Source organism: Cajanus cajan, chromosome 6 (genome assembly GCF_000230855.2).
Source record: "Cajanus cajan strain Asha chromosome 6, NIPB_CcT2T_4, whole genome shotgun sequence".
Classification (NCBI taxonomy): domain Eukaryota; kingdom Viridiplantae; phylum Streptophyta; class Magnoliopsida; order Fabales; family Fabaceae; genus Cajanus; species Cajanus cajan.
In genome coordinates this window covers 59085116-59111913 of record NC_138522.1, presented here as the reverse complement: position 1 = coordinate 59111913, position 26798 = coordinate 59085116, and the positions used below count along the sequence as shown (strand labels likewise).

Genomic DNA, 26798 nt, shown 5'->3' with positions numbered 1-26798 from the left:
TTGTTTCATTTGTAAAGCTTTCCCTCCATGTTGAAGAAGACTTCTTGAGAACATGTTCCACTTCTTCTTTTACCAACCTAGCACCCAACACATGATGATTCAAAACTGAAATACTTAGTAGTATCAACAAGAAACACCCCATTTGAGACCTTGGAATTGACATCACTTCACTACAATTGTCAACCATCATGACCTAACAAACCCCTTATGGCTTCTATATTAAGGAAATTAAAACGAAAGATATTATTCAAGAATAGGTGTGTGGAAAGGGAAGAGAAGGGAGTGTCCTCAATACTAGTGAGAAGGGGAAGGGTTTATGAAACAAAAGTGTAATAGACACATGAAGGTTATGAGTTATGACTTGTGCCTTATTTAGTATGGTGAAGTTTGAAATGGAGGGTAGGTGTTTCCCCACCTTCGTGTGTAAAGCATAGCATTATTATTCATAGTAAAGAAAGGGACCAGGGACTGTAGAGAACAAATGGTCAAGCTCGTGCTTCAGTTGATGAGTAATATAAGTTCCAATATCGATCAAGTCAGAGTTAATAATGTTTGACCATCTTTTCATGTACATATTCAGTGTCCATGTAATTAAACCAGACCCGACATATAATATAAGGACGTTTCAGAAATCAGAACTTCCTGAGTTTGTGCATTGATGGTGAAATATGTACACTAACACTATGTCTATTGCATACCAACCAACCATTCCTTTATCAATTATTAAACATTTATGGCCAAGGATAATCGTTTAAGCAAATTAAAACCATTTGTAGATAAACTTCTTTTGTAAGTATTTCTATAAAAAAAATTATATATAAACTAATTTATAAAAGTTTTTTATATTAATTTTTCAAGAACTTATTTTTAATTTATGCATAAATGAATTATAGTATAGGTTTTTTTTTTCTCCAAAAGTGTTTATAGAGAAATTTATCAAAATATATCCTTAAAAAAATATTCATACTTCCGAATCATCTTGACTTAGTCAATCATAGAACCCTAAATTCAGGATGAGGACTTGACTCTTCGTTTAGTTTATTTTGTTATTTTTAACCTTTAAAGTCCAAAATGCGCTCAATGTCTTCATGCAAAATGCTTTTTTCTAAGACTAGTACATATGACTTTTTGCGACTTTTTCCTATGCATTTTTATTTTTTCACAGTACAAATGTCTCACAAAACTGAATTATCTGCTTGTTGAGGGAGCAAGGGATTCCAGTAAACTGTAAAAGGCATCTTTTAGCTCATGTTTTGTTTGGCTTAATGTTTCTAGAGTAATGTATTTTAATAGGTTTTGTTTCTTTCTTTGGACTAGTTTGTGGCAGCTTTTACATTCTGTTTATATAACTTTTGTGATTCGTCTTGTTTCAACCTTAACACTTGTTGTGTCAGATATTTGTCACTTTTTTAAGTTGATCAAGTGTGACTAGTAAGTCATGAACACGAGCTTCATTCAAATTAATTTATCACTTCAAAACCTGTGTCTCTTCCTTTTAGTCGGCATAATTCGCAATATCAAAGCATTGTTTATCGTCTCTAACTTTAGTTGGCACCGCCCGAAAATAAAATCAGGTCACATAGATAATTGCCAAAGTTTGGTGTAAACACTAAGTATGATGAAAGACTTCTGCAAGATTGTGTTGACTTTTTGCTATTGATTGCTATTGGGGTAAAACCTAACGGTCGCCTTAGTGCTATTGGGGTCAAATTCTGGAGGGAAAGTTATCGTGTTAATTTGATAAGCTAATGACAAATGTGATTATTGCCTCTGAAAATTATTGAAGTGAACAAGTAAAGTCATCGAGCACTTCCGTTGGCTATTTTCAGTCTAATATCTGATTCTCTGTATTTTGACTATTTTACGAGCGAAATCATGTGCCTAGCAGTGCCAAATTTGACAATGAACAAGCATAATTATATAGCCTAAATTTAATATACTTTCGTTAAATTTTTTACACCATTACTAATGCGTTGGTAGATTCCGTCTAATCTCTGTAGTTTGACTTTTTTTCAGGGCATGTCATATCCAAGCTGTGCTTAAGTTGAAAATTTGTTAATAATAATTACATGGTTCAAATTTAATCCACTTTCATATTAACTTTCTTACACTAACGTAATGTGTCGGTGGGATTCATATATTTGGTAAAAATATAAAAATTTGACCTGATTCGAGAAAACCTACACTGAAAAAAAAGTCACATAAGGGTCTTCAAATAGGATCAGAAAAATATTTTTCAATGTTTAAATAATTACATCTGTTAAAATTCTACAAAGAGCGTGAATCCTTCACAAAAAGGAAAAAATTATTGACTAAATTTTTTAATGCTCTGTAGAGATATAAACATTTTTAGCCACAATGTGAAGAGAGTTTATTTGGACAACATTTTGCAAGCCAAACAAGGCTTTAAATGAAATTTCAACGTTAGCAATGAACCATAGATAGTCCGAACTTCGACTAGTAAAACCACAATCATAGAAGCTTTAATTTACAAGCGTAACAAAAACACGTGTTATAACTTGCATTAACAACGACAAAGACAAGTGTTTGCAATTATGATAATCACAAGTTATTCACCTCTATATTGCCACAAAAGAATGAATACACCACGGTTTAATCTTTGAGTTTATATTTCAACTACAAATTGAATCCATGAAAACCTAAAATGCCAAAAAGCTATACCTTCATTTTATATATTTCATCCATGCTGTCAAGTTTTCTCTTAAACAGATACTGTGAAGAGGTAAACCTTTAGTACAACAGCTAGAGCCAGCTGCAACAGAAAAATGCCAGCAACAATCAAGAACCACCTTTCACCTGCTGACTTGATATGTGCCCGCAGGTTCAGTGCCACAAATGTTGCTGACATGAACCCTGCCACACCTGCAATCACCCATCTAAATATCTCCAGTGGCACAATGGACATACACTGCACCAAACGAAGGGTTGGATTTTTGAGGATACAACACAAAGCGAATGTCCAATTTCACACTTCTTTAAAATAAAAGGTAGAAAAATGAACAGCTATAACTTACCAGAGCCGGAATAAAGACAAACAGGGAATACCCATATAGACAGAATAGTTGCACAAGGCCCGCCGGTGCGGAGAAGTATTTAAGGATTACATAAAGGCAAAGAGGAACGATGGTAACATAGCCGTAAAACAAACCAGCAGACCAAGTCACCAGATTTATGTCATAATCCCATTCCTTGCTCTTCAGCTTGTGTGCTATGTAAGTCACAAAGGTGCCAATAGATGCCGCTACAAAGATTAAGGTAGTGCAAATCCAGAATGGACCATACCTGCATATATTTATATGAACTCAAAAAATCATGCACAAAATTCATTCCTTTTTGTGGCAAAATTATTGAAGTATCTGTTCTCCAAGAATAAAAATTGGTGAATATAGTCTTCTCCAGACACCAGTATTTAAGTAGAGAAGATATTTCCATAAACTTGCATAAGAAATGAAATAAAACAGATTAACAAACAGATAATTAAATTGAACATAATCTAGTAAAAATAAATAACACTGATCACAGAATTATGTATAAGCAAATGGTTTATTTTATTGTAATTATCATAGTGATTAATTGGGCTGTTTTACAACATATATTGTCTGTTATCAATATTACTTCAAGAATTTCCCTTTGTTAAATGTATCTATCAAGTGGATTCTAACTTCTAAGTTATCTACTGGAACAAAAAAAATGAAATTTCCTTATTCCTTTCATTCATCTATCCTGCATTAATTGGTATTAGATCCCTGTTTGTCCACCGCTGATGTGGATGGACCACTCTTTCCAACCTGACAAAGTTATGCAGAGGTTAGTCCAGCTGGGTGTGAAATATTTAATTCCCATTTAAAATAGTAGCTCTCTGCTGTCAATAGTCAAGCTTTTATGAGTCGGTTTTCTACATCACAAATAAATATTACTGACTAATTGTTAACCATTGAAATTATGTTCGATTCACCAGTTAATAGGGGATCAACTAGACAAGCCTACAGTTATTGGGAAAACATACTAGGCCATCTCCTTCGGATACAAAACATAACTAACATTCATATGTTATTGGGAAAAGAATCATAGTTTAATAAGCTTGTTTCAGATTTATTTCAAAAGTTAGTATACACGATGAGAAAATGATGCACAGAAGAAGAAAAAAAAATTTCACCCCCTCCCTCCCCCAAAATGTTGGAAACACAAACCTGAAACAAGTAAACCACTAGAATATTATAGTAGCTCTTCATTTATGTCTTATACATGACTTTAGCTCACAAGATATTAGCATATTAAAACTGGCTACAACAATTTAGATACACCTTTTCTTCATAAAAATGATATTTAACAATATACATGTCATCATTATCATAATTTGATAATGTCAGAACTCAAAAGTCAGAACCGAAAATTGGTAGTCTGCTCAGTCAATGAAACAAGAAAAAGACGAAGTCTACTCACAAATCAGGGTTGGTAGCAGTCTTTTCATTAAAAGATCCTCTAAATGGAAATAGTGAGTCCCTAATCCTCTCTACAACATCTGAAGTGTCAACATCAAAGTACGGTTTGTAAGCAGCAATTGTAAAAGTCCGAAGCCAACCACCCTGCTGGGATTCATCAGAACCAGATCCAGGTTTTGAAAATGAATCTGCATAAAATAAAATGAATGACACAATTCACAACACAGACATGTCAAACAGATATCCAAGAAAAATAATTAAACACAATAACTCCAATCATAAATTTGCCAGAAGTATAACAGAAGGCAATGTCATAAGTAATGTAATAAGCATCAATCATCCCCTAGAGTAAAAGAAATAAATGCAAGATTCAAATTAAAAGGATATGAAGGGAAAAATACTATCATTTTATGAACTAGTTTTGACTCTAAGTAAGCAGTAAAAGTCATCTTTTGCAACACAATTGTAGAAAGTATGTTAATAGGTGTCACATCAGATCCATCCAAGTTGCCTGCAAAGTTTCCTCCGTAGTTATCAATCTCAAACAGAGAAACATTGCATCCAATCCCAGATAACATAAAGCAAGGTGACTTCTATTTTGAAACTTTTTAATTATATACATTGCATAATTTATACCATATACATATAACACAAAAATTGGTTTCATTCCCTACATTAAAAAATCCTACATTTTGGTCCCTTGTATGAAAACCATTTGCAAATTAGTCTGCCATTTATCAAAGTTATAATGATATTAAATTTGGTCTCGATACTTGGCTTTTTTTGCTTAAATATTTATACAAAAATAAATAAATTTTATTTAGCTCCATCCATGTAATAAAATTACATTTGCTTAGTTACACATGATATATCATTTTTTATTTTGGTCCTTACATGGAAAATACTTTAATGCCATCATAAATTTAATAAATGATTGAGAACAATTTGTAATATTCTTTTATGAGAGATTAAAATTTATTTTATTTTTCATGTGGGTACTAAAACAAAAAATGAGACAAGAGTAAGGAACAAAATTATAATTTAACCATAAAAAAATATCAATCTCGGATTATTGGGAAGCAGAATGACCTCTATTTTAAATATTATAATATAAACTAAATAATTTATACTACACATATAAGCACTCAAAAAAAAACTCATAATAAATAATACTACTTCAGTTCTTATACATAAGAAACAAATACCTAATTCATTAAGACCAATGAAAGTAGTTAGTTTTAATTAATAATGTCATAATTTGAAATTTTATTCCAAAAATACACAGAATTAAATGTGATAGTTATATTTAATGACACTGCTCATATGCCAAGGAATAATTTTTTTAACCAATAAGCATGATTTATAGTGTTAGTAGCCCAATAAATGCATCAACTTTTATAGAAAAAGAGTAGATGACTCATCGAGAGACTCATAATAAATAGAAGGTATAAAAAAAAATTACCAATTAATACATTTAAAAGTAAACTTATGTTTCTTATAATTAGGACCAAAATAATACTTTCATTTGTTTCTTATAAATAGGAATGAAAGTAGTAACATTTTTCACACAACACAATCACTGCCAATCTAGAAGCAACCAAAACATAGTAATCAAATCAGAAAAATGAAAGATGATAGTGAAATTAATAGAAAATGAACATAAGAAATTAGATAAAAAATTATTAAAAAAAAATTGGGAGTTGGGACATTTAAAGGAATAAGAAAGAATAGAACACGGGGAAGAAAAAATAGTTCTGTAAAGTGTAAAGGCCAAAACACATTTTTTGTGGAATAGTCAAGGAAGAAATCACAATTTTACCATAAAATATGGCCCTAAATAACATTGTTTTAGGAGTAAATTTTTTTTTTGAAGCCTGTATATTATGGTAGAACCACTATGGCACGTGCAAAGCCACAATCCAAAACCACTCCACTGTCCGAATCCCATAGTGCTACAATAGTGCCCTATTGACTACTAGTCAAAATCCATGTCATGATCAAAGTTTACAATAAAACAACCATAGGTCTTAAAATAAAAGATACAAGTAAATAACAACAAAATTGAAGAAAAACGGAATTTGGTTAAGAGGCAATAAAAGAAAATAGACCAGAATTCAGACTAGAGAAAATATAAATCTAAAAGATACACATCACACTCTTCTATCATTGATATTTTTCAAGTTACTCCATTGCCATACAGTGTCAATGTCTTCACCCATAGGCTTCACCAGCACACAAGAGGAGGCTGAGGAAGCAGCATGCTTTGAAGGTCCCTGAGACAATGGTATGGCCTTTACATGGAGAAAAGAACAGAAGTCGATGAGGGCATGCATCGGAGTTCAGAACAGAGAAAGGAATTTTTGGGGGGAGGGGTGATGAAAATCTCAAGTCTCAACTTTACCCACCAGTGCCATGGCCTTTCAATGATGCATTTTAGTGCCCCCTATATGTAGAACATGTTTGGATACAAGCACAGAAAGACTTTTAAGAGCTTCTCTACTGAAAAATATTATTTATTTCTAGCAGAGAAATTTTCGAAAAGTATTTTTATACTATATCCAAACAAGCTCATAGTGTTGTGACAGGCCACTCTTTAGCCATGAATCCACGATTGCAGCCATGACAGCCACCGTGATGCAAGTTCGGTAGTTGCCCAAGGCTGTTACACTGCCATTGCGTGCTAATCGATAACTATGGTTCCGTCTCCCAAGCACATTCCCATTAGACAATGATATGTTATTTAGTATGATGTATATTACGCCCATATCAGATAAATATGCTAAAAATTATAATATAAGGATAAACAATATGAAGAAATTGTAAGCTGGATCAGGGGAATATTAGTAGAGCAAGATTTTACAACCTGCAAAATATTATCATTGCCTGTATACCCCAAGTTTGTACGGAGTCATCTACTTTATTAAGTTGTTATCTTAATCATTCAACTAAAGTCTGGCCAAATGCATCAAGGATCGAAGCAACATAAAATAAATAAAAAAATATAAATAAAAAGGAATATCGCCTATTTTAATTTAATTTAGCACATGGCAATAAAAGAGCAATCACTGGGAAGCGTTTAACCTATACATAAGAAGATATTAAAAAAAAAATGGAGCGATATTGAGATTGAGATGTGTACCATCAGCATCGCGCGGAGGGCCGGAAGCAGCGGAAATCTTGCCCTGCGTTCCAGATGGAGGAAATGTCTGAAGATTCGAATCTAAAAAGGAAAAAAAAAATGTACGAATAGATGAGTGGCTAATAACAAGAGAGTGGAATTGAGAATTGAGAATTGAGAATTGAGAATTGAGAATGCTTTAATTGGACCTGCGAAATTGACGGTGGCGGGTCCTTGATCTGGAACGGCCTGAAAGGAAGGAAAGAAGGAGAGTGAGATGCGGAAGAGTTAAGAACGATAGATTTGGATTGCGGAGAGAGAAGAAGAAGACTCACAGGAACAGATCCTTGAAGTTGCTGCGCGTCAATCGACGTGTATTTTCCGGACATCATCTTGACCAGACTCAATCTACTCTGCCTCTCCCAGATGAGATCTCTCTTCTCTTCTGTTTAGTAGTGTCTCTCACCGCAAACCTTGCCGTCTTCACCTTCTCTATTAATTTTTACCTTTTCATTATTAAATATACATTTATTTAATAAGTACCATTTTTTAAATTATTTTTTTAGTTTTTAAAAGCTTTAGTTGATATTGATGTAATGATGTGTTTATATATGATAGTTTTTTTTTATAAATATATTTTAAATTTTTTGAATTTTAGATAAATTTATTTTTAATTGTTTAATTTTTTTTAATTCCCCATGACTCTGATTTCGAATTTATTTTATTGTTAATATGATATGAATTTTTATATTAATGATGAGAGAATTTAGGATATTGAATTCTATAAAATTATCAATAATTATAAATTCGTTAAATCTCTAATATTATTATATAATGATTCTTTTAATGTATATATGATGAATAAAGATGTAATAACCTTTAATTATTTCTCCTAACTTTGATATCACAAATACATGTTATTATTATGAGATAAGTTTTTCTATTCATCATAAAAAAATTTAGAGTATATAACACTATAAAATTGTTCCTGACCCTAAGATCAGAAAAACATGTTTGTTATTGTATGATGATTCTTTTTGATGAATATAATGGACAAGAGTGTAAGAACATTCTATGATTTTCTATGATTATGATGTCAAAAATTTATTCTTGTTAATATGATATTAATTTATTATTCACCAAGAGAGAATATAGGGTATGTGAACCCTATTAAGTTGTCGTTGACCCTAAATATAAGAACCTTTTGTAATACCTTATTTTTTTTTTATTATTATTATTTATTATTAAAATGGCATTTTCGTGAATTTTATAAAGGTATAGGGGTATTATTGTAATTATTGATGGCATTTTCGCAATTTTCAAAAAGTTTGAAGGGTGTTTTGGTAACTTGGAACGGGCCGTTCCAAAAGCAAAACGGGCCGTTCCAAGCTTTAAAATTTAACTAAAAATCTTGAGTGAGAACGGGCTCAGAACGGCCGTTCCGACAAGGAGAACGGGCCGTTCTGATTGTGAAACGGGCCGTTCTAAAGGGAGAACAGGCCGTTTCAAAAGGAGTACGGGCCGTTCTGCTAGAAATTGGGAACGGGCCGTTCCGTATTTGGAACGGGCCGTTCCAGTTCAAAAATTTGCGTAGCTTTTTCGAGCCCAGAACGGGCGTTCCGCTTTTTGGAACGGCCGTACCGGGTAGAGGAGCCAGAATTGCTATAAATAGGGGCTTGGGGAGTTACGAAAATTCATACCTTGGGAAGAGAAAATCCTTAGAGAAAGAGGGAGGAAAGGAAAGGAGGAGAAAGAGGAAGAGGAATCCGGTAGAGGTGGTTCTGTCAGAATAAAGAAAAGAGGAGAAAGAGGAGGAGGTTCTGCTCAAATTTCGGTTCAGGATTATCCAAGTAAGGGAAGTTAGTTTTTGAAATTATTAATTGTTTGATGATTAATAATAAATGAATATTTTTGAACTGTGTCAAATTTTGTTGTTGAGTCGAGCTGAATTATATGTTGATTTTTAACAGTATTGTACTATATAATGCTGAGCTGTATGCTGATTATAGCCACTAGAGTGGTGCTGTTGTTGCCGCTAAGTCGGTGTTGTTATAGCCACTAGAGTGGTGCTGTTGTTGCCGCTAAGTCGGTGTTGTTATAGCCACTAGAGTGGTGCTGTTGTTGCCGCTAAGTCGGTGTTGTTATAGCCACTAGAGTGGTGCTGTTGTTGCCGCTAAGTCGGTGTTGTTATAGCCACTAGAGTGGTGTTGTTGTTGCCGCTAAGTCGGTGCCGTTATAGCCACTAGAGTGGTGCTGTTGCTGCTACTAAGCAGTGTTGATATAACCGCATTACGGTGCTGATGTTGTTGAGCAATATAAGCTGTGCAGATGTGTTGATAATTATAACGATGAATTTATTTACATTGCTAATCCTTTACTAGTATGTTTTGATTTTTAAAGAATACTAGCTTACCCTTGCATGTTTTCCATGTGGTTGGAACTGCGATGATCATACTATGTATGGGAGCAGAGCAGAAATAGGTGGGCGTCTTGGGATGAGTCTCCGGCGGACTTTGGAGCTAATTTGCTTGTGTGGATATTTTGCTTGTAGCTACTTGGGATAGTAGCATTTGGTTGTAATTTTCCTTGGTACACTTTAACTCTAGTCAGACTGGAATCTTGTATATTTATATATTCTAGATCCTATATTTATATACTTGTTCTATCTGTCTGGTGTTTTAGTGTGCTATACCGTGTGTAGTGACCAGCCGGGTCGTTACACTTAATGGTATCAGAGCAGTTAGAATCTAGTGGACACTCTTTGGGGGTAGTTCCTTTAGGCTTTTTGCTGTGTTAGCTCTGTGCTGTGTTGTTTTGCTGTGATGTCTGCTGTACTGAAATTGTTGTGGTGATTTGTTGTGCTATTGATTTTGTGTGGCTTAGTTACTGTTTACTAAAGAAGTTGTTATCTTTGTAGAAGATGACTAGGACAAATGAGCAGATAGCCCGTGCCCTCGAGATGTTGGCCATGGCTATGCAACAACAAAATACCTATTTTGCTAGGATGGAGGTTGAGAGAGCTGCAGTTAGTGCAGCAAGACCTGCAGGGTCACAGGAGAGCCGGGATCTTGCTGAGTTCCGAAAGTGTAACCCTCCGCAGTTTACTGGAGATGGGGATTCAGAGGTAGCTGACCGCTGGATCCGTGAATTAGAGAAGATCTTTACCGTACTGGGATGTCCTCCAGAGAAGAGGTTAGCATATGCTGTGTACATGCTTGTGGGAGAGGCTGAGCATTGGTGGAGAGGCACCTATCAGATGCTTGTTGCTAGAGGAGTTACCGTTGACTGGGAGTGTTTCAGGACAGTGTTCATGGAGAAATACTTTCCTGACAGTGTAAGGCACGCCAAGGAGGTTGAATTTATGCGACTGCATCAGGGTGGGATGACAGTTTCTGAGTATGCGATAAAATTCGAGCACCTGGCCCGTTTTTATTCGCAGGTTATGCCTGAGGCTTGGAAATGCAGGAAATTTGCAGATGGATTGAGATATGAGCTGAAGAGGATGGTGGTGCCTATGGCCATCACGGAGTTCCCAGCCTTAGTGGAGAAGGCGAAGGTGGTTGAACAGTTGGAAGGTGGCAACCGTACTGTAAGGACTATTGGGGGACCATATGGGTCCAAGAAGGGTGAGAGTCAGAGGAAACCATATGACAGGCCCCAACCACAGCGAGGGGGTTCTGTTTATAGGCAATCTTTCAGTGCTGCTAGTGGAGATAGACAGAGTGGAGGTGCCACTCTGAGATGTTTCAGGTGTGCTGGGCCCCACTTTATCAGGGACTGTCCGCACACGGAGAACCGTTGCTTCAGATGTCATCAGATGGGCCACGAATCGGCAAATTGTCCTACGGGGGATAGACCAGAGAGGAGCACTCAGAGGAGTAATGTACAGAGGGCTGATACTCAGAGGAGTGGTGCACAGAGAGCTGATACACAGAGGGGTGACAGACCTACTACTGCTGGTAGGGTATTTGCTTTGACGGGTGCTGAGGCTTCGACTTCTTCTGATCTTGTGAAGGGGAAGGGCAAGGCCGCTGGTAAGGATGTGATGATTCTATTTGACTCTGGTGCTACGCATTCATTTATATCATATGCATGTGCTGCTTTGTTGGGTGTGCCTGTGTGTGAGTTGGGGTTGAGACTACTTGTGTCGACGCCCGCTTCTACTTCTGTGATTGCTTCTGAATTGTGCGTGGGTTGTCCAGTTGTGGTGGATGAGAAGAAGTACAAGGTGAACTTGATTTGTTTACCTTTGGTGGATATTGACATAATCTTAGGGATGGATTGGTTGTCTGCCAATCGCATCCTTATAGACTGTGCCAATAGGCGGTTAATCTTCCCTCAAGAGGAGGATGAGCTGTTGATCTCAGCTATTCAAGCTGAGTCCTTGCTGAGGGATGGGGCAGAGTGCTGTCTTCTGCTTGCTACCACGAGTGTGGAGACCGAGAGGATCTTAGCTGGTATCGATGTGGTGAAGGAGTATGCCGAGGTGTTCCCTGACGAGGTGCCTGGGTTGCCTCCTGTTAGGGAGATGGAGTTCAGCATTGACCTGGTTCCAAGTACGGGACCAGTGTCAGTAGCTCCCTATAGGATGGCTCCTGCTGAGCTGGCTGAGCTGAAAGATCAGTTGGAGGACTTATTGGAAAAGCAGTTGGTGCGACCGAGTGTTTCGCCGTGGGGTGCTCCTGTGTTGTTGGTAAAGAAGAAGGATGGGGGTAGTCGACTGTGTGTTGATTACAGGCAGCTGAACAAATTGACCATTAAGAACAAATATCCACTTCCCCGGATAGATGACTTAATGGATCAATTGAGGGGCGCGACGGTGTTTTCTAAGATTGACTTGAGGTCAGGATATCACCAGATTAGGGTGAAGGAGGGTGACATACCGAAGACTGCTTTCAGGACTAGGTATGGTCACTATGAATATGTTGTGATGCCGTTCGGTGTGACCAACGCCCCCGCTGTGTTCATGGACTACATGAACAGGATCTTCCGGCCGTTCTTGGATAAATTCGTGGTAGTGTTTATTGATGATATCTTAGTTTATTCAAGGACCCCGGAGGAACATGGAGAGCACTTGAGGACAGTGTTGGAGATTTTGAAAGCGAAGCAATTGTATGCTAAGCTTTCAAAATGTGAGTTCTGGTTGGATGAGGTGAAGTTCTTGGGCCACGTGATTTCAGCTAAAGGGATTGCTGTTGATCCGGCTAAGGTGGAGTCGGTATTGCAGTGGGAACGCCCGAGGACTGTCACGGATATACGGAGCTTTGTGGGCTTAGCGGGTTACTATCGGAGGTTCATTGAAGGGTTCTCTAGGATAGTAGCGCCTCTGACCCAGTTGACGAGGAAGGAGCAGCCGTTTATTTGGACAGATGCCTGTGAACGGAGCTTTGAGGAGTTGAAGAGAAGGTTGACTACTTCTCCTGTGTTGGTGTTACCGAATTCTGGTGAGCCTTTTGATGTGTACTGTGATGCTTCTCATCAGGGTCTGGGGTGTGTGTTGATGCAAAACGGGAAAGTGGTGGCGTATGCTTCAAGGCAACTGAAGACTCATGAGAGGAACTATCCCACTCATGATCTGGAGTTAGCAGCTGTGGTGTTTGCCTTAAAGACTTGGAGGCATTACTTGTATGGAGCTCGATTCAGTGTCTTCAGTGATCACAAAAGTCTGAAGTATCTATTTGATCAGAAGGAGCTGAACATGAGACAGAGGCGGTGGATGGAGTTTCTGAAGGATTTTGATTTTCAGTTGATGTATCATCCAGGCAAGGCCAATGTGGTGGCAGATGCGCTGAGTAGGAAATCCATCCACATGACAAGTATGATGATTAGAGAGCTGGAATTGGTTGAGAAGTTCAGAGATTTGAATCTCTGTGTGGAGTTAGCTCAGGATCACATTAGTTGTGGGGCAGTTACCATAACTAATGAGTTCTTGAGGCAAGTTGGACTTAAGCAGTTGCAAGACACCGAACTGCTGAAGCTTCTTGGGATGTTGGGTACCGATAAAGCTGTAGGCTTTGAGCTGGGAGAGGATGGGATCTTAAGGTTCAGAGGCAGGATTTGCCTACCTCAGGATGCTGAGCTAAGGAGAGTTGTGCTAGAGGAAGGTCACAAGAGCAAACTTAGCATACATCCAGGTATGACTAAGATGTACCAAGACCTCAAGAAGACTTTCTGGTGGTCTGGTATGAAGAGAGAGATAGCTGAGTATGTGGCGGTCTGTTTAACCTGTCAGAAGGCAAAGGTTGAACATCAAAAGCCTAGTGGGTTAATGCAACAGATTGAGACTCCCGAGTGGAAATGGGATAGCATTACTATGGATTTCATCGTGGGGTTGCCTAGGTCATCTAGGAATAGTGATGCTATCTGGGTGATTGTTGATCGGTTGACCAAGTGTGCGCATTTCTTGCCTGTCAACATCAAGTGGTCCTTAGAGAAGCTGACGCAGTTGTATATAAGGGAGATAGTTCGGTTGCACGGGGTGCCTTCCAGTATTATTTCCGACCGAGATCCGAGGTTCACTTCCAGATTCTGGCAGAGTCTACACCGAGCTTTAGGCACAAAGCTGAAGCTGAGTTCTGCTTATCATCCACAGACGGATGGTCAGTCAGAGAGGACAATCCAGTCCTTGGAGGATCTGCTGAGGGCTTGTATGTTAGATCACTTGGGTAGTTGGGAGGAAGTATTACCGCTTGTGGAGTTTACTTACAACAACAGTTTCCATGCTAGTATTGGGATGGCGCCGTTTGAAGCCTTATATGGCAGGAGATGTAGGACTCCTCTGTGCTGGTATCAGGATGGTGAGTCAGTGGTTGTGGGACCGGAGTTGATCCTACAGACTACTGAAAAGGTGAAGATGATTCAGGAGAAAATGAGGACTGCCCAGAGTAGGCAGAAATCATATGCTGACAAAAGGCGTAAGCCTTTAGAGTTTGCTGAGGGGGAACATGTGTTTCTGAAGGTGACTCCGACTTCTGGTGTGGGTAGAACGCTGAAGACTCGGAAGTTAACACCAAGATTCGTGGGTCCCTATCAGATAATACAGCGTGTGGGTCCGGTTGCTTATCGGTTGGCTTTGCCACCGCCTCTTTCAAACCTACACGATGTATTTCATGTGTCCCAGCTGAGGAAGTATGTTCATGACCCGAGTCATGTGGTGGAGATGGATGAGGTGCAGGTGAAGGAGAATCTGACTTATGAAAAGAAACCGGTAGCTATAATTGATCATAAGTTGAAGGAGCTTCGTGGCAAGTCCATAAAATTGGTGAAAATTCTTTGGGATACAACTACGGGTGAGGCAACTTGGGAAGTAGAAAGTCAGTTCAGTGAACAGTACCCATATCTCTTCTAAGTAAGTGAATTTTCGAGGACGAAAATTTTTGTTGTTGGGGAGAATTGTAATACCTTATTTTTTTTTTATTATTATTATTATTTATTATTAAAATGGCATTTTCGTGAATTTTATAAAGGTATAGGGGTATTATTGTAATTATTGATGGCATTTTCGCAATTTTCAAAAAGTTTGAAGGGTGTTTTGGTAACTTGGAACGGGCCGTTCCAAAAGCAAAACGGGCCGTTCCAAGCTTTAAAATTTAACTAAAAATCTTGAGTGAGAACGGGCTCAGAACGGCCGTTCCGACAAGGAGAACGGGCCGTTCTGATTGTGAAACGGGCCGTTCTAAAGGGAGAACAGGCCGTTTCAAAAGGAGTACGGGCCGTTCTGCTAGAAATTGGGAACGGGCCGTTCCGTATTTGGAACGGGCCGTTCCAGTTCAAAAATTTGCGTAGCTTTTTCGAGCCCAGAACGGGCGTTCCGCTTTTTGGAACGGCCGTACCGGGTAGAGGAGCCAGAATTGCTATAAATAGGGGCTTGGGGAGTTACGAAAATTCATACCTTGGGAAGAGAAAATCCTTAGAGAAAGAGGGAGGAAAGGAAAGGAGGAGAAAGAGGAAGAGGAATCCGGTAGAGGTGGTTCTGTCAGAATAAAGAAAAGAGGAGAAAGAGGAGGAGGTTCTGCTCAAATTTCGGTTCAGGATTATCCAAGTAAGGGAAGTTAGTTTTTGAAATTATTAATTGTTTGATGATTAATAATAAATGAATATTTTTGAACTGTGTCAAATTTTGTTGTTGAGTCGAGCTGAATTATATGTTGATTTTTAACAGTATTGTACTATATAATGCTGAGCTGTATGCTGATTATAGCCACTAGAGTGGTGCTGTTGTTGCCGCTAAGTCGGTGTTGTTATAGCCACTAGAGTGGTGTTGTTGTTGCCGCTAAGTCGGTGTTGTTATAGCCACTAGAGTGGTGCTGTTGTTGCCGCTAAGTCGGTGTTGTTATAGCCACTAGAGTGGTGCTGTTGTTGCCGCTAAGTCGGTGTTGTTATAGCCACTAGAGTGGTGTTGTTGTTGCCGCTAAGTCGGTGCCGTTATAGCCACTAGAGTGGTGCTGTTGCTGCTACTAAGCAGTGTTGATATAACCGCATTACGGTGCTGATGTTGTTGAGCAATATAAGCTGTGCAGATGTGTTGATAATTATAACGATGAATTTATTTACATTGCTAATCCTTTACTAGTATGTTTTGATTTTTAAAGAATACTAGCTTACCCTTGCATGTTTTCCATGTGGTTGGAACTGCGATGATCATACTATGTATGGGAGCAGAGCAGAAATAGGTGGGCGTCTTGGGATGAGTCTCCGGCGGACTTTGGAGCTAATTTGCTTGTGTGGATATTTTGCTTGTAGCTACTTGGGATAGTAGCATTTGGTTGTAATTTTCCTTGGTACACTTTAACTCTAGTCAGACTGGAATCTTGTATATTTATATATTCTAGATCCTATATTTATATACTTGTTCTATCTGTCTGGTGTTTTAGTGTGCTATACCGTGTGTAGTGACCAGCCGGGTCGTTACACTTAATGGTATCAGAGCAGTTAGAGTCTAGTGGACACTCTTTGGGGGTAGTTCCTTTAGGCTTTTTGCTGTGTTAGCTCTGTGCTGTGTTGTTTTGCTGTGATGTCTGCTGTACTGAAATTGTTGTGGTGATTTGTTGTGCTATTGATTTTGTGTGGCTTAGTTACTGTTTACTAAAGAAGTTGTTATCTTTGTAGAAGATGACTAGGACAAATGAGCAGATAGCCCGTGCCCTCGAGATGTTGGCCATGGCTATGCAACAACAAAATACCTATTTTGCTAGGATGGAGGTTGAGAGAGCTGCAGTTAGTGCAGCAAGACCTGCAGGGTCACAGGAGAGCCGGGATCTTGCTGAGTTCCGAAAGTGTAACCCTCCGCAGTTTACTGGAGATGGGGATTCAGAGGTAGCTGACCGCTGGATCCGTGAATTAGAGAAGATCTTTACCGTACTGGGATGTCCTCCAGAGAAGAGGTTAGCATATGCTGTGTACATGCTTGTGGGAGAGGCTGAGCATTGGTGGAGAGGCACCTATCAGATGCTTGTTGCTAGAGGAGTTACCGTTGACTGGGAGTGTTTCAGGACAGTGTTCATGGAGAAATACTTTCCTGACAGTGTAAGGCACGCCAAGGAGGTTGAATTTATGCGACTGCATCAGGGTGGGATGACAGTTTCTGAGTATGCGATAAAATTCGAGCACCTGGCCCGTTTTTATTCGCAGGTTATGCCTGAGGCTTGGAAATGCAGGAAATTTGCAGATGGATTGAGATATGAGCTGAAGAGGATGGTGGTGCCTATGGCCATCACGGAGTTCCCAGCCTTAGTGGAGAAGGCGAAGGTGGTTGAACAGTTGGAAGGTGGCAACCGTACTGTAAGGACTATTGGGGGACCATATGGGTCCAAGAAGGGTGAGAGTCAGAGGAAACCATATGACAGGCCCCAACCACAGCGAGGGGGTTCTGTTTATAGGCAATCTTTCAGTGCTGCTAGTGGAGATAGACAGAGTGGAGGTGCCACTCTGAGATGTTTCAGGTGTGCTGGGCCCCACTTTATCAGGGACTGTCCGCACACGGAGAACCGTTGCTTCAGATGTCATCAGATGGGCCACGAATCGGCAAATTGTCCTACGGGGGATAGACCAGAGAGGAGCACTCAGAGGAGTAATGTACAGAGGGCTGATACTCAGAGGAGTGGTGCACAGAGAGCTGATACACAGAGGGGTGACAGACCTACTACTGCTGGTAGGGTATTTGCTTTGACGGGTGCTGAGGCTTCGACTTCTTCTGATCTTGTGAAGGGGAAGGGCAAGGCCGCTGGTAAGGATGTGATGATTCTATTTGACTCTGGTGCTACGCATTCATTTATATCATATGCATGTGCTGCTTTGTTGGGTGTGCCTGTGTGTGAGTTGGGGTTGAGACTACTTGTGTCGACGCCCGCTTCTACTTCTGTGATTGCTTCTGAATTGTGCGTGGGTTGTCCAGTTGTGGTGGATGAGAAGAAGTACAAGGTGAACTTGATTTGTTTACCTTTGGTGGATATTGACATAATCTTAGGGATGGATTGGTTGTCTGCCAATCGCATCCTTATAGACTGTGCCAATAGGCGGTTAATCTTCCCTCAAGAGGAGGATGAGCTGTTGATCTCAGCTATTCAAGCTGAGTCCTTGCTGAGGGATGGGGCAGAGTGCTGTCTTCTGCTTGCTACCACGAGTGTGGAGACCGAGAGGATCTTAGCTGGTATCGATGTGGTGAAGGAGTATGCCGAGGTGTTCCCTGACGAGGTGCCTGGGTTGCCTCCTGTTAGGGAGATGGAGTTCAGCATTGACCTGGTTCCAAGTACGGGACCAGTGTCAGTAGCTCCCTATAGGATGGCTCCTGCTGAGCTGGCTGAGCCCTATAAAGTCATTGACCTAAAACTTAAAAAAAAAATAGTTTCTATTATATGATGCATTTTTTAAATGACATATGATGAACATCGATGTTAGAACCATTTATGGTTGTCCTTTAACTTTAATGTCACAAATACTTAGTTGTTACTATGATAGGAATTTCCATTATTATATACCGGATTTATATATATATATATATTGGATTGTGTAAACAAGTTTTGCACTTTCTATTGATCAGTAATTATAATTATTATAAATTATAATTTTGTTTTTTTATGGGAAATTATAAATTTATTTACCCTTGTGATAACTATTTTTTTCATAACTTGTAATAACTATTTAAAAAGTTATATCAAGAATAGTTTTTAATTAATTGACGTTTTTTTTTTCAGCTTATAATAGCTATTTAAAAAGTTATATTAATAATAGTTTTAATTAATTGACTATATAAAATATTTTATACTATTTAAGTTATTATATTTCTATGATATATAAAATTTAGAAGAAATAACACCGTAGCTTTACCTAAGAAAAGACTCTAATTCTTTTATCTCTTTTTTTTATAAAAAAATAAAATACTCTAAAAAAAACACTTATTTATATTTTCATTTGCCTCATCTTTTTATATTACCTCAAAGAGACAAGTGAAAGTCAGGATCTTATTTTACTCCACACAATAAGCCCTTGGAGATTAAGTTATTATTATTTGTTATTCTCAATTTTTTAATATTCATTAATGGCGAATATGATATTCTTCAACAGCTCAACAGCCAGATAAAGCTTCTCACGATATTTCAAGAACAACTCTGTTGTCATGAAAGAGTCTAATTTCAAGTTTACAAAAATTAGAGCCATCTCCATCCCACGGGGTAATCTCCGTCCTTATGATAATTACTGTCGAAATAAGGCATTTAAACCCCTGACCCCATAGAATGATATAAGTTGCAAAACTTTCTAATAATCTCTAAACCTTTTAGCAATATTACCAAACTGCAAGTCTCAAAATCACCGAGCCTCTAGTGTAACCAAGTGGATCATTAGTTAATGACTAATGAGACCATTAGGATTCGATGTTCTGAAATCTTAGGTCAAGTAATTTCAATGGGAAAAGTAGATTATGATATGAAATTCGACTTAAAATTTTAAACGAATCCAAGAATCTAGCACTTCTTCCAAAGCATTTGCACATTTCTCACAAAATCGTGAAAAATATATATTCATGATAAAACTGGTACATCTTTGTAGCAGCCTTGAGATTCAACGATACTCAACAATTGGCCACTCAGATAGCAGATGGATACTACAAAGTTCATTCAATTTCTTCTAGGCTTGATCAGAAGCCCATTGGAAATTAGTGTATCCTGTAAAACTTCATACAGTAAGGTGACATCCTTTCTAGTTCTTGAACCAGGGGGTTTTGCTGGCAAAATATTTCATAATTTTGAAACAATCTTCTATCCAAAACAATCCAGCATAGATTGGTGCATGTGAAAAACATTCAATTTTGCTCGTGGAAGGATCAAATGGCATCTGAAACATAATTATACCAGCTACTTCGAGTGTACTCTGTATAACGCCACACACTATCTAATTAGCACTTACCAGTTGCATAACTTATGGGCAGCTTGAGTAATAGAAAATGATTTCTCAATACAGTAGGGCAATATATTGATCAAGAGATTTTGTCATCTCAAATCTCAATCATACAAACTTACTGCATAGCAACATTACACGGTGAATATCATGATCAAAGCTGACGGTGAAACCATAGTACAGGAGATAAGCCATTGCAACATGAGTGGAAGAGAGAACCACAACATATGGTACATTATTTTTTTTTAATCGTTATTATTAACCTAAACAAACAATTAGTTTAGATGAGAGAGGAGGAAGCTTTGAACACAAATTAATGGATTCTAAATTCCTAATTCACGATCATTCAATCATAACTCAAGACAGGAGAATACCCAAGCATCATTCAAATTCAAGCACAAAATGTAGAAATAGACTTGGAAAACAACACTTGGAATGAAATTGAAGCAGGTAACGCAAAATAACTTTGAACTTACAAATCCATTAATAATAGTTTTAAAAGGAAAACCCTAGAAGTAGAAGTAGTTAGAGAGGCCTGACAAGGAAGAGCGTTGAGCACATTTCTATTCAAAGACGCTAATAAATGATCTTTGAAACTACATATGAGAATATTTCAACTTTGACTATGCTTGGATATTTTCCTAGCTTTCAATTGAATATCTGATTTTCTTGTAGATCAAAAATAGAAGGGGAAAAAACGAAAAAAGTCCAACAACTGGAGAGAAAATGTTACTCAGTGTATACATACACAATTGGTGACACATACCAAATTTTAGCCAATCGCTAGTCCATTCATTTTTAACCCGTTGAAGAGAATAAAAATAGGGATATAAATTTCTAATATTTTAAATCCCATACAGCCATTGATTCATTAATCATATAATATTAGTACACCATAGATGGCAAAATGTATGGGTAAAATATTCCTATACCAATAACAACTATAACAATATTCAAAAACTGACAGATTGTCCCACCATAAAAATCTAAATGCTGCTTGCTTCAAGTTTTAAGTTACTAATCTTCATCTGAACTACTATCTTCGGCAGTCTTTCCAATGTCCTCTGCTACATTTTTATCCTGCAGACATGCAAAATGATGAGTGCAACTGTTCAAGGTAGCTGAGTAGCATAAAGGTAACCTGCCACAACTTCAAACTTCAAAGAATACTTACAGGCATTTTGTCCCAATCCATTAGTCTTGAACTTGTCAACATATAGTTATCTCTTAATGGAGCCCAAGCAGGCTGATCATCTTCTACCGTGCCAGTGCTTTCCTTGGCCTGCATATTTAAACCAAAACAGTTTGATAATTTAGCAATGGATGAAGCTACCACATTAAGATACATTTGTTATAGTTTATTGAAAGAAAAAAAATAAAAAATGTATATGGTAGCTAAACATGGTGGTGTAGATCTAAAACATCTATCTTATTCTTCTAATAAAAAACTTGAAAGCATCGGCTTAAAAACATCAAATCAAATTCAACATAGTATAAGAAACCAGATAAAATATAGAAGTTCAAAATGGAAGGCCAAATAATAATATATTTAACATTACTTGTTAAATCCACTCCAAAATAGTATGACTAGAACTTTTCCACATCCAACATAAAACTTGCACTAAAAGTGAGTGAATGGCAGTAACAAATCACCTTTGCAAGGGTGCCAACTACAGGCAATGATGGTTTCCCTAACTCTGAAAAGAAGGCTTCTTTGGCCCGCTTTCGTATCTCTGGCAGACACACATAAGATAGTTAGAATTGTGCGGACGTTACCAAGATTGAATATGTTATGATCCATGGAAATAGACAGATAAGAATGAACAAAAGAATAGAGTGAATTAATAATATATGGATTGTAGTACTATAATAATAATAAAAATAAAAATAAAAAGTATTCAGAATATTTCTAGGAATTACAGCATTAAACATCTTACCTTTTGCATCCCTATTCCTTGAGGGGTTCAACCCTTTCTGAGCAGTTTGTGCCTTATTGACCTGCAACAGGTGTGAACAAAATCTCTGGTTCAATAATGATAGAGATACAAAGCAGGAAAGAGACAAGGGTAGAAAATCTAGGAAGAAACCAAAATTTAGTTAAATGTTAAGTGAAAACTTACAGCATTGAACAACTTGACCACTGGAAGTAACCCAATTCAATGCATAGTCACAAAATAGTCCAAATCAGTAACAGGAAAATGCAAGTTATCCAAAAGAAAAAAAGGTCATGGACTTTCATATAAAAGAAAATCCAACTCATTTACCTCCTTTTGTAGCAACACTTATTAGAAACTTTTCATGTGAATCCAAGTATGTAGCAGGTTTAACATGTCCCTTTTCTGCTAACTGTAACAAGCAATAAGATTACTATCCATGGACCATGACTGGTTCCCTGGCAGGGAAACTTTAGAATGACAATAGTTGATGATACAAATAAATTATCAAAACTACTTTTGAGTTTGGACAACATTAAAATCAGTCAACTTGGAATTTAAAATTACCATCTGCTTTTCCTTTTTAGCCTCCCCTATGACCTTGCGTTCTGCCTCCTCTTCTGCAAGTTTGTCTATAACAAGTTTTTTGTGCCCTGACAATATTGGACCCTACAAAGTTATCCAAGTCTTAAAAAACAGTTTCCTAATGCTTTGTATAACTATAAAGATAATCTTCTCGTATGAGTTATGACACCTAACTTACCAACATGTCGTCAGAAACACTCTTCTTCATAATATTCTTAAAGGCCATCTTGAATGCTCTACATCCTTCAGTAAATTTTGTAATTCCCGGCTGAATTTCATCATCACCTTCTCCTTCATCTTCAGAACTGTGATTATTCTTCATATTAGTAGCATTCTTATTCCACGTTTTTTGTTGTCCGGCTGCACCTTCATCTTCAGACAGATCATCACTTTCTATATCATCGCCCTCACTTTTTTTATTGGTGATAGATGCCACACTTCTAACCACTGAGGTAGCAGGGACAGTGGCCTCGTCTTCTTCATCATCAGAATTATACTCACGTGCTCGCTTGCGGAAAAGTTTCTTCATTTTTTTGTCTATTTTAACTTTCTTCTGTCCATGTGGTGGTGGCATCACTTTAGCTTTCTTACTTGACTTTTTACGGCCTTGATTTTTAACAAATTTCCTCTTAGCTCTTCCAGGTTCTAGCATTGTCATTTCTTCAGCCATGACCTGTTTTATAATTAAACTTCAACCTACATATTACAAGACAGCAGCATTCAGCATCCACCCAAAAATAAAGGGTGCAGCACAGGCACGTCACAACGAATTTGACATTAGTCATTAAAAAAAGTGGGAAAAAAAAAAAAACAAATAAAGCATCCATAACTACACAATGTCATTCCCAAACCAGCTAAAGCTAGTCACTCAAATTGTTCATTGTATCAATGCTTTAAGATAAGATATCAGTTCAAACTTCAAACATTGTGGATTCTTTGCAGCCACAGAAGTAACTGCAAGAAACCCTAGCCATTAAAACAAATTATATACATTAAATAATTATAATAATAAAAAATAACTCAAAATTTTTTGGACTGTTGGATGGTAACTGCAGGGAATCCTGATCATAGTTGACCAAAGTAACACCTCACAAGCAGAATCAAAAGATAAGTCACATATTGACAATGAAGCAAACACTGACGAAGGTTTAGGGTTTAGCACTTTATGAAACATTTAACGTAAAGAGGAGTGGGAGTGTTAACAACGAGTAATGAAGGAACATGAAGAATAGATAGAAATTGAAATTGCAAGAAGCAAATAATGAATTACCGAATAGATAGATGGCTCTTACGTCGAAGGAAGGAATTGACGAGCTCTGTAACCGAGAGGGAAGAAGGGTTTAGCGGTGGCAGAATGCGAAGTAAGCGATTATGAAACGATGGACGGGTCAGAATTATGGGTCGGGTAGGGTGGTGGATCCTAATTTATTTCGCTTTTCTTTTTCTTCTGTCAAAATTCAGAATTGAGTTGGACTGAAAAAACAGAGAGTAAAATAAAGTATATGATTTATATATTTTTTTAAAAATTATTATAAATTCTACCTACATAAAAGTAAATATTTATGTTGTCGATTATATTACTATAAACTAAAATATTATTTATTTTTAAACTTTATCTTAAATCTTAATTTTCTTAAATTATTATTTTTTTTTTTCAAATCTCGATTATTATATTCGTAAACTGATTCCTTTTATTTTCTTTTAAAAAAAATTACTCTGTTTTGCTCTCTTAAAATTTAACTATTTAAAATTATTTTATTTAAATTTACTATTCATATATTTCATTCTATATCGAGGTGTTTTTTTTTTTTTTTCTCTTCAATTCATTTCCTTTGGGAGGAGGTTTTCATTGTCGAGAGTTTTGGAGTAGGCAGATACTTTTGTTTCTGAATTTAGAAAACGTCGTGATATTAGTCTTTTAAATAAAAAGAAATTTAAAAAACTTGAAAATAAAAATCGATACTTATGTTAGTCTAAAATTTTAAAATAAATATGATTAAAATAATAATATTAATGTATATCTTTAGAGACAAAAGTGATTGTTTATTAGAGATTTCATTCACTCAATTAGAAATATTTTATAAATTGGTAATTAATTAGAAATTATGATAATTAAATTTTTTAAGATAATTATAGTAAAAACTAACAAATGGACCATACATGATAATATATTATAATGGGATAAAAATATAAAATCATTTTATATTATTAATGACTATTTTCCCAAAATGTATTGTTTAATTTATTTTTTGTTCGGTCAATAACCCAGGCTGTATCATCACATAATTAAAATGTTATTAACTCATTGAGCATGAACTATATGCCGTAAAATAATGTTACATTTGGATGCAAAATAAATTTACATAGTTTACCTAAGAATTTTGTAGGAATATAAGGGTTTTTTTTTTTTTTTTAAGTATATCCGGAACCAGCATTATAGCATTTATCTTCTATGCTATCCAACAGAGGTTTTTGATTTGGGAGCTGAAGCTCCTTTTGTCCATGAAAAACACATAATCACACACTTAGAACTACAACCTGCACCTATGATAGGTGAATTTACTTCTTCAACAACTCAACCGTTTTATCAAGCTTCTCACAATATTTCATGAACAACTCTGTTGTCACAAAGAGTCTAAATTCCAAATTAAACAAAAACTCTATCTCCATCCTATTCATCTCTTCTGTACTAACTCCTCCTATTTTAGCATAGTAAGCATTGCTGTAGTACCTACAAATTTTGCAAAAATTTAATTCTGACATTCAATTCCACGATTGAAAGATAGTATATCCTAAGCAATTCAATTTACTAATCAATACATCATCATTCGTCTTCATGTTAAAACATGCAGAATTAATGCTAGTTTCTTTGAAGTAAGAAATTATATTCAAATTTTGTAAATTGAAAGAATATAATTAGAAGAGAAGATCCTATTAAAAATAATTAACCAAATTTTTTTTGATAAGTCATTAATAAAATAATACCAATAACATGATTATAAAAACATATTGCTTCAATTTTGGCAAACACTTACTTGTCATCAAGAAATTTTGTAGCCAGCATAACGCTTGTGATCAAGAGACGATGAGCATTGAAGGAAGTGAGAGATCCACCCCTCTTCTGAAAAAACCTGTCAATGTAAATCTGTGCAATCACAAAACATGAAGGGCTGCAGCGAGAGTACTTCAAAATGCGTTCCATGTACTGTGTAATGCTCATTTTTGGTGCTTTTGACCCATGAAAGATGGTAACTGGATCACTATTTCTGGTTGTGACCAACAATTTCTCATTCTTCAAAATGGATCTCTCCCAATTGGAAGACAAGTTGAGCAGAGCTAGGGGTGTCCCTAAGGCATGAGCATGATCCTTAGATGCACCCAATTCTAATGATTTATAAGCCTCTGATCTTATGGCCATGCCTTAATTAAAATGCTGTTTCTGTCTCTATATATACATGCAAATACTACACCATGATTTTGCCTTAATTTTTCGCGATAAAGACAAATCAAGAAATAATTACTTCTAATTTTCTTAGGATCTTATCATGGTTTTGAGATGTATGTTGCAATTTGTTCTAGAATGGTAGAGAACTTTGGTGGTGTTTGCTTTTATTTCTTTCTGGAAGAATATTAAGAAAAGTGTATTCTTTCCTTTCGGTTGGAGATACGACACCCTAAGAATATTGTGCAAATGTTTGATATAAAATGGAAGCAATTCCATATGGTTGGGCACAACACTATATATATAGTTCAAACAAAGTTTAATTAGTAAAGCTTTTATTTTCTTAAAGCATCTGTTGATTCCAATCCAAGTGGGTATTGTGCCTCAGGTATAAAGTATAAACCAAGTAAGATACTCGTGGAGGATAATATGCGAAAGCAATGTGAGTGCGTGTGTAATGAGCTTTTTGTTTATTTTTTTTTCTTTTCAGAAAATTAAGTTTCCCAAAAATAGTGGCTATCATTGTTAGTGAAATCACTCATGTGCTGCTTAATTTTAATGTTTCTTTATAAATATCTTAACACGAAATGAAGTAAATAAAATATATAATATTTTTGTAATTTATCAATACAAATTAAATTAAAATTAAAGATATTTTATATCAATTAAATTAGTTTTTAAAACTTTAAATTAAAATTTTAAAGATCTATCTATATAAATATTTCATATTTAAATTTAATTTTTATCATCTAAAAAAAATACTAATTTATTAATTGACTTATTTTTTAAAAATATTTCTAAATATACATTTAATAACATTCGCAAGAGTTAATCACTAATACAACTTTTCAATCTTATGCGCC

General features: G+C 36.6%; 5 protein-coding genes across 7 annotated transcripts; 2 read left to right on the top strand and 3 right to left on the bottom strand.

The window, feature by feature from the left end:
• Positions 1-2559: 2559 nt before the first annotated feature.
• Positions 2560-8076, bottom strand: LOC109797851 (uncharacterized). The gene is made up of 6 exons (XM_020358002.3): positions 7917-8076; positions 7791-7830; positions 7603-7683; positions 4465-4651; positions 3036-3303; positions 2560-2929 (listed from the first exon to the last, which is right to left on the bottom strand). Exons 1-6 carry the CDS (start codon positions 7971-7973, stop codon positions 2723-2725), a joined length of 840 nt encoding a protein of 279 aa, XP_020213591.1. The 5' UTR covers positions 7974-8076; the 3' UTR covers positions 2560-2722.
• Positions 8077-8633: 557 nt separating this feature from the next.
• On the top strand, positions 8634-14929 carry LOC145958793 (uncharacterized). Its single transcript, XM_083076338.1, has 3 exons — positions 8634-9431; positions 10499-12232; positions 14756-14929. The coding sequence occupies exons 2-3, from the start codon at positions 10502-10504 to the stop codon at positions 14927-14929; spliced, it is 1905 nt and encodes a 634-aa protein (XP_082932464.1). The 5' UTR covers positions 8634-9431; positions 10499-10501.
• Positions 14930-15008: 79 nt separating this feature from the next.
• Positions 15009-18438, top strand: LOC145958792 (uncharacterized). The gene is made up of 2 exons (XM_083076337.1): positions 15009-15622; positions 16690-18438. The coding sequence occupies exon 2, from the start codon at positions 16693-16695 to the stop codon at positions 18436-18438; it is 1746 nt and encodes a 581-aa protein (XP_082932463.1). The 5' UTR covers positions 15009-15622; positions 16690-16692.
• Positions 18439-20808: 2370 nt separating this feature from the next.
• Positions 20809-25667, bottom strand: LOC109797592 (Rrp15p protein). 3 transcript variants are annotated; one of them, XM_020357681.3, is made up of 10 exons: positions 25529-25651; positions 23786-23966; positions 22672-23189; positions 22476-22577; positions 22239-22320; positions 22095-22114; positions 21912-21972; positions 21628-21707; positions 21149-21256; positions 20809-21054 (listed from the first exon to the last, which is right to left on the bottom strand). In XM_020357681.3, exons 3-10 carry the CDS (start codon positions 23161-23163, stop codon positions 20992-20994), a joined length of 1008 nt encoding a protein of 335 aa, XP_020213270.1. In that variant the 5' UTR covers positions 23164-23189; positions 23786-23966; positions 25529-25651; the 3' UTR covers positions 20809-20991. The 3 variants fall into 3 exon arrangements, with proteins under 3 accessions (XP_020213270.1, XP_020213268.1, XP_020213267.1); XM_020357679.3 differs by having other exon boundaries at positions 23764-23966; positions 25529-25650; XM_020357678.2 differs by lacking the exon at positions 23786-23966 and having other exon boundaries at positions 25529-25667.
• Positions 25053-25911, bottom strand: LOC109797593 (cyclin-P3-1). The gene is made up of 2 exons (XM_020357682.3): positions 25529-25911; positions 25053-25224 (listed from the first exon to the last, which is right to left on the bottom strand). Exons 1-2 carry the CDS (start codon positions 25909-25911, stop codon positions 25053-25055), a joined length of 555 nt encoding a protein of 184 aa, XP_020213271.1.
• Between the last annotated feature and the right edge of the window lie 887 nt (positions 25912-26798).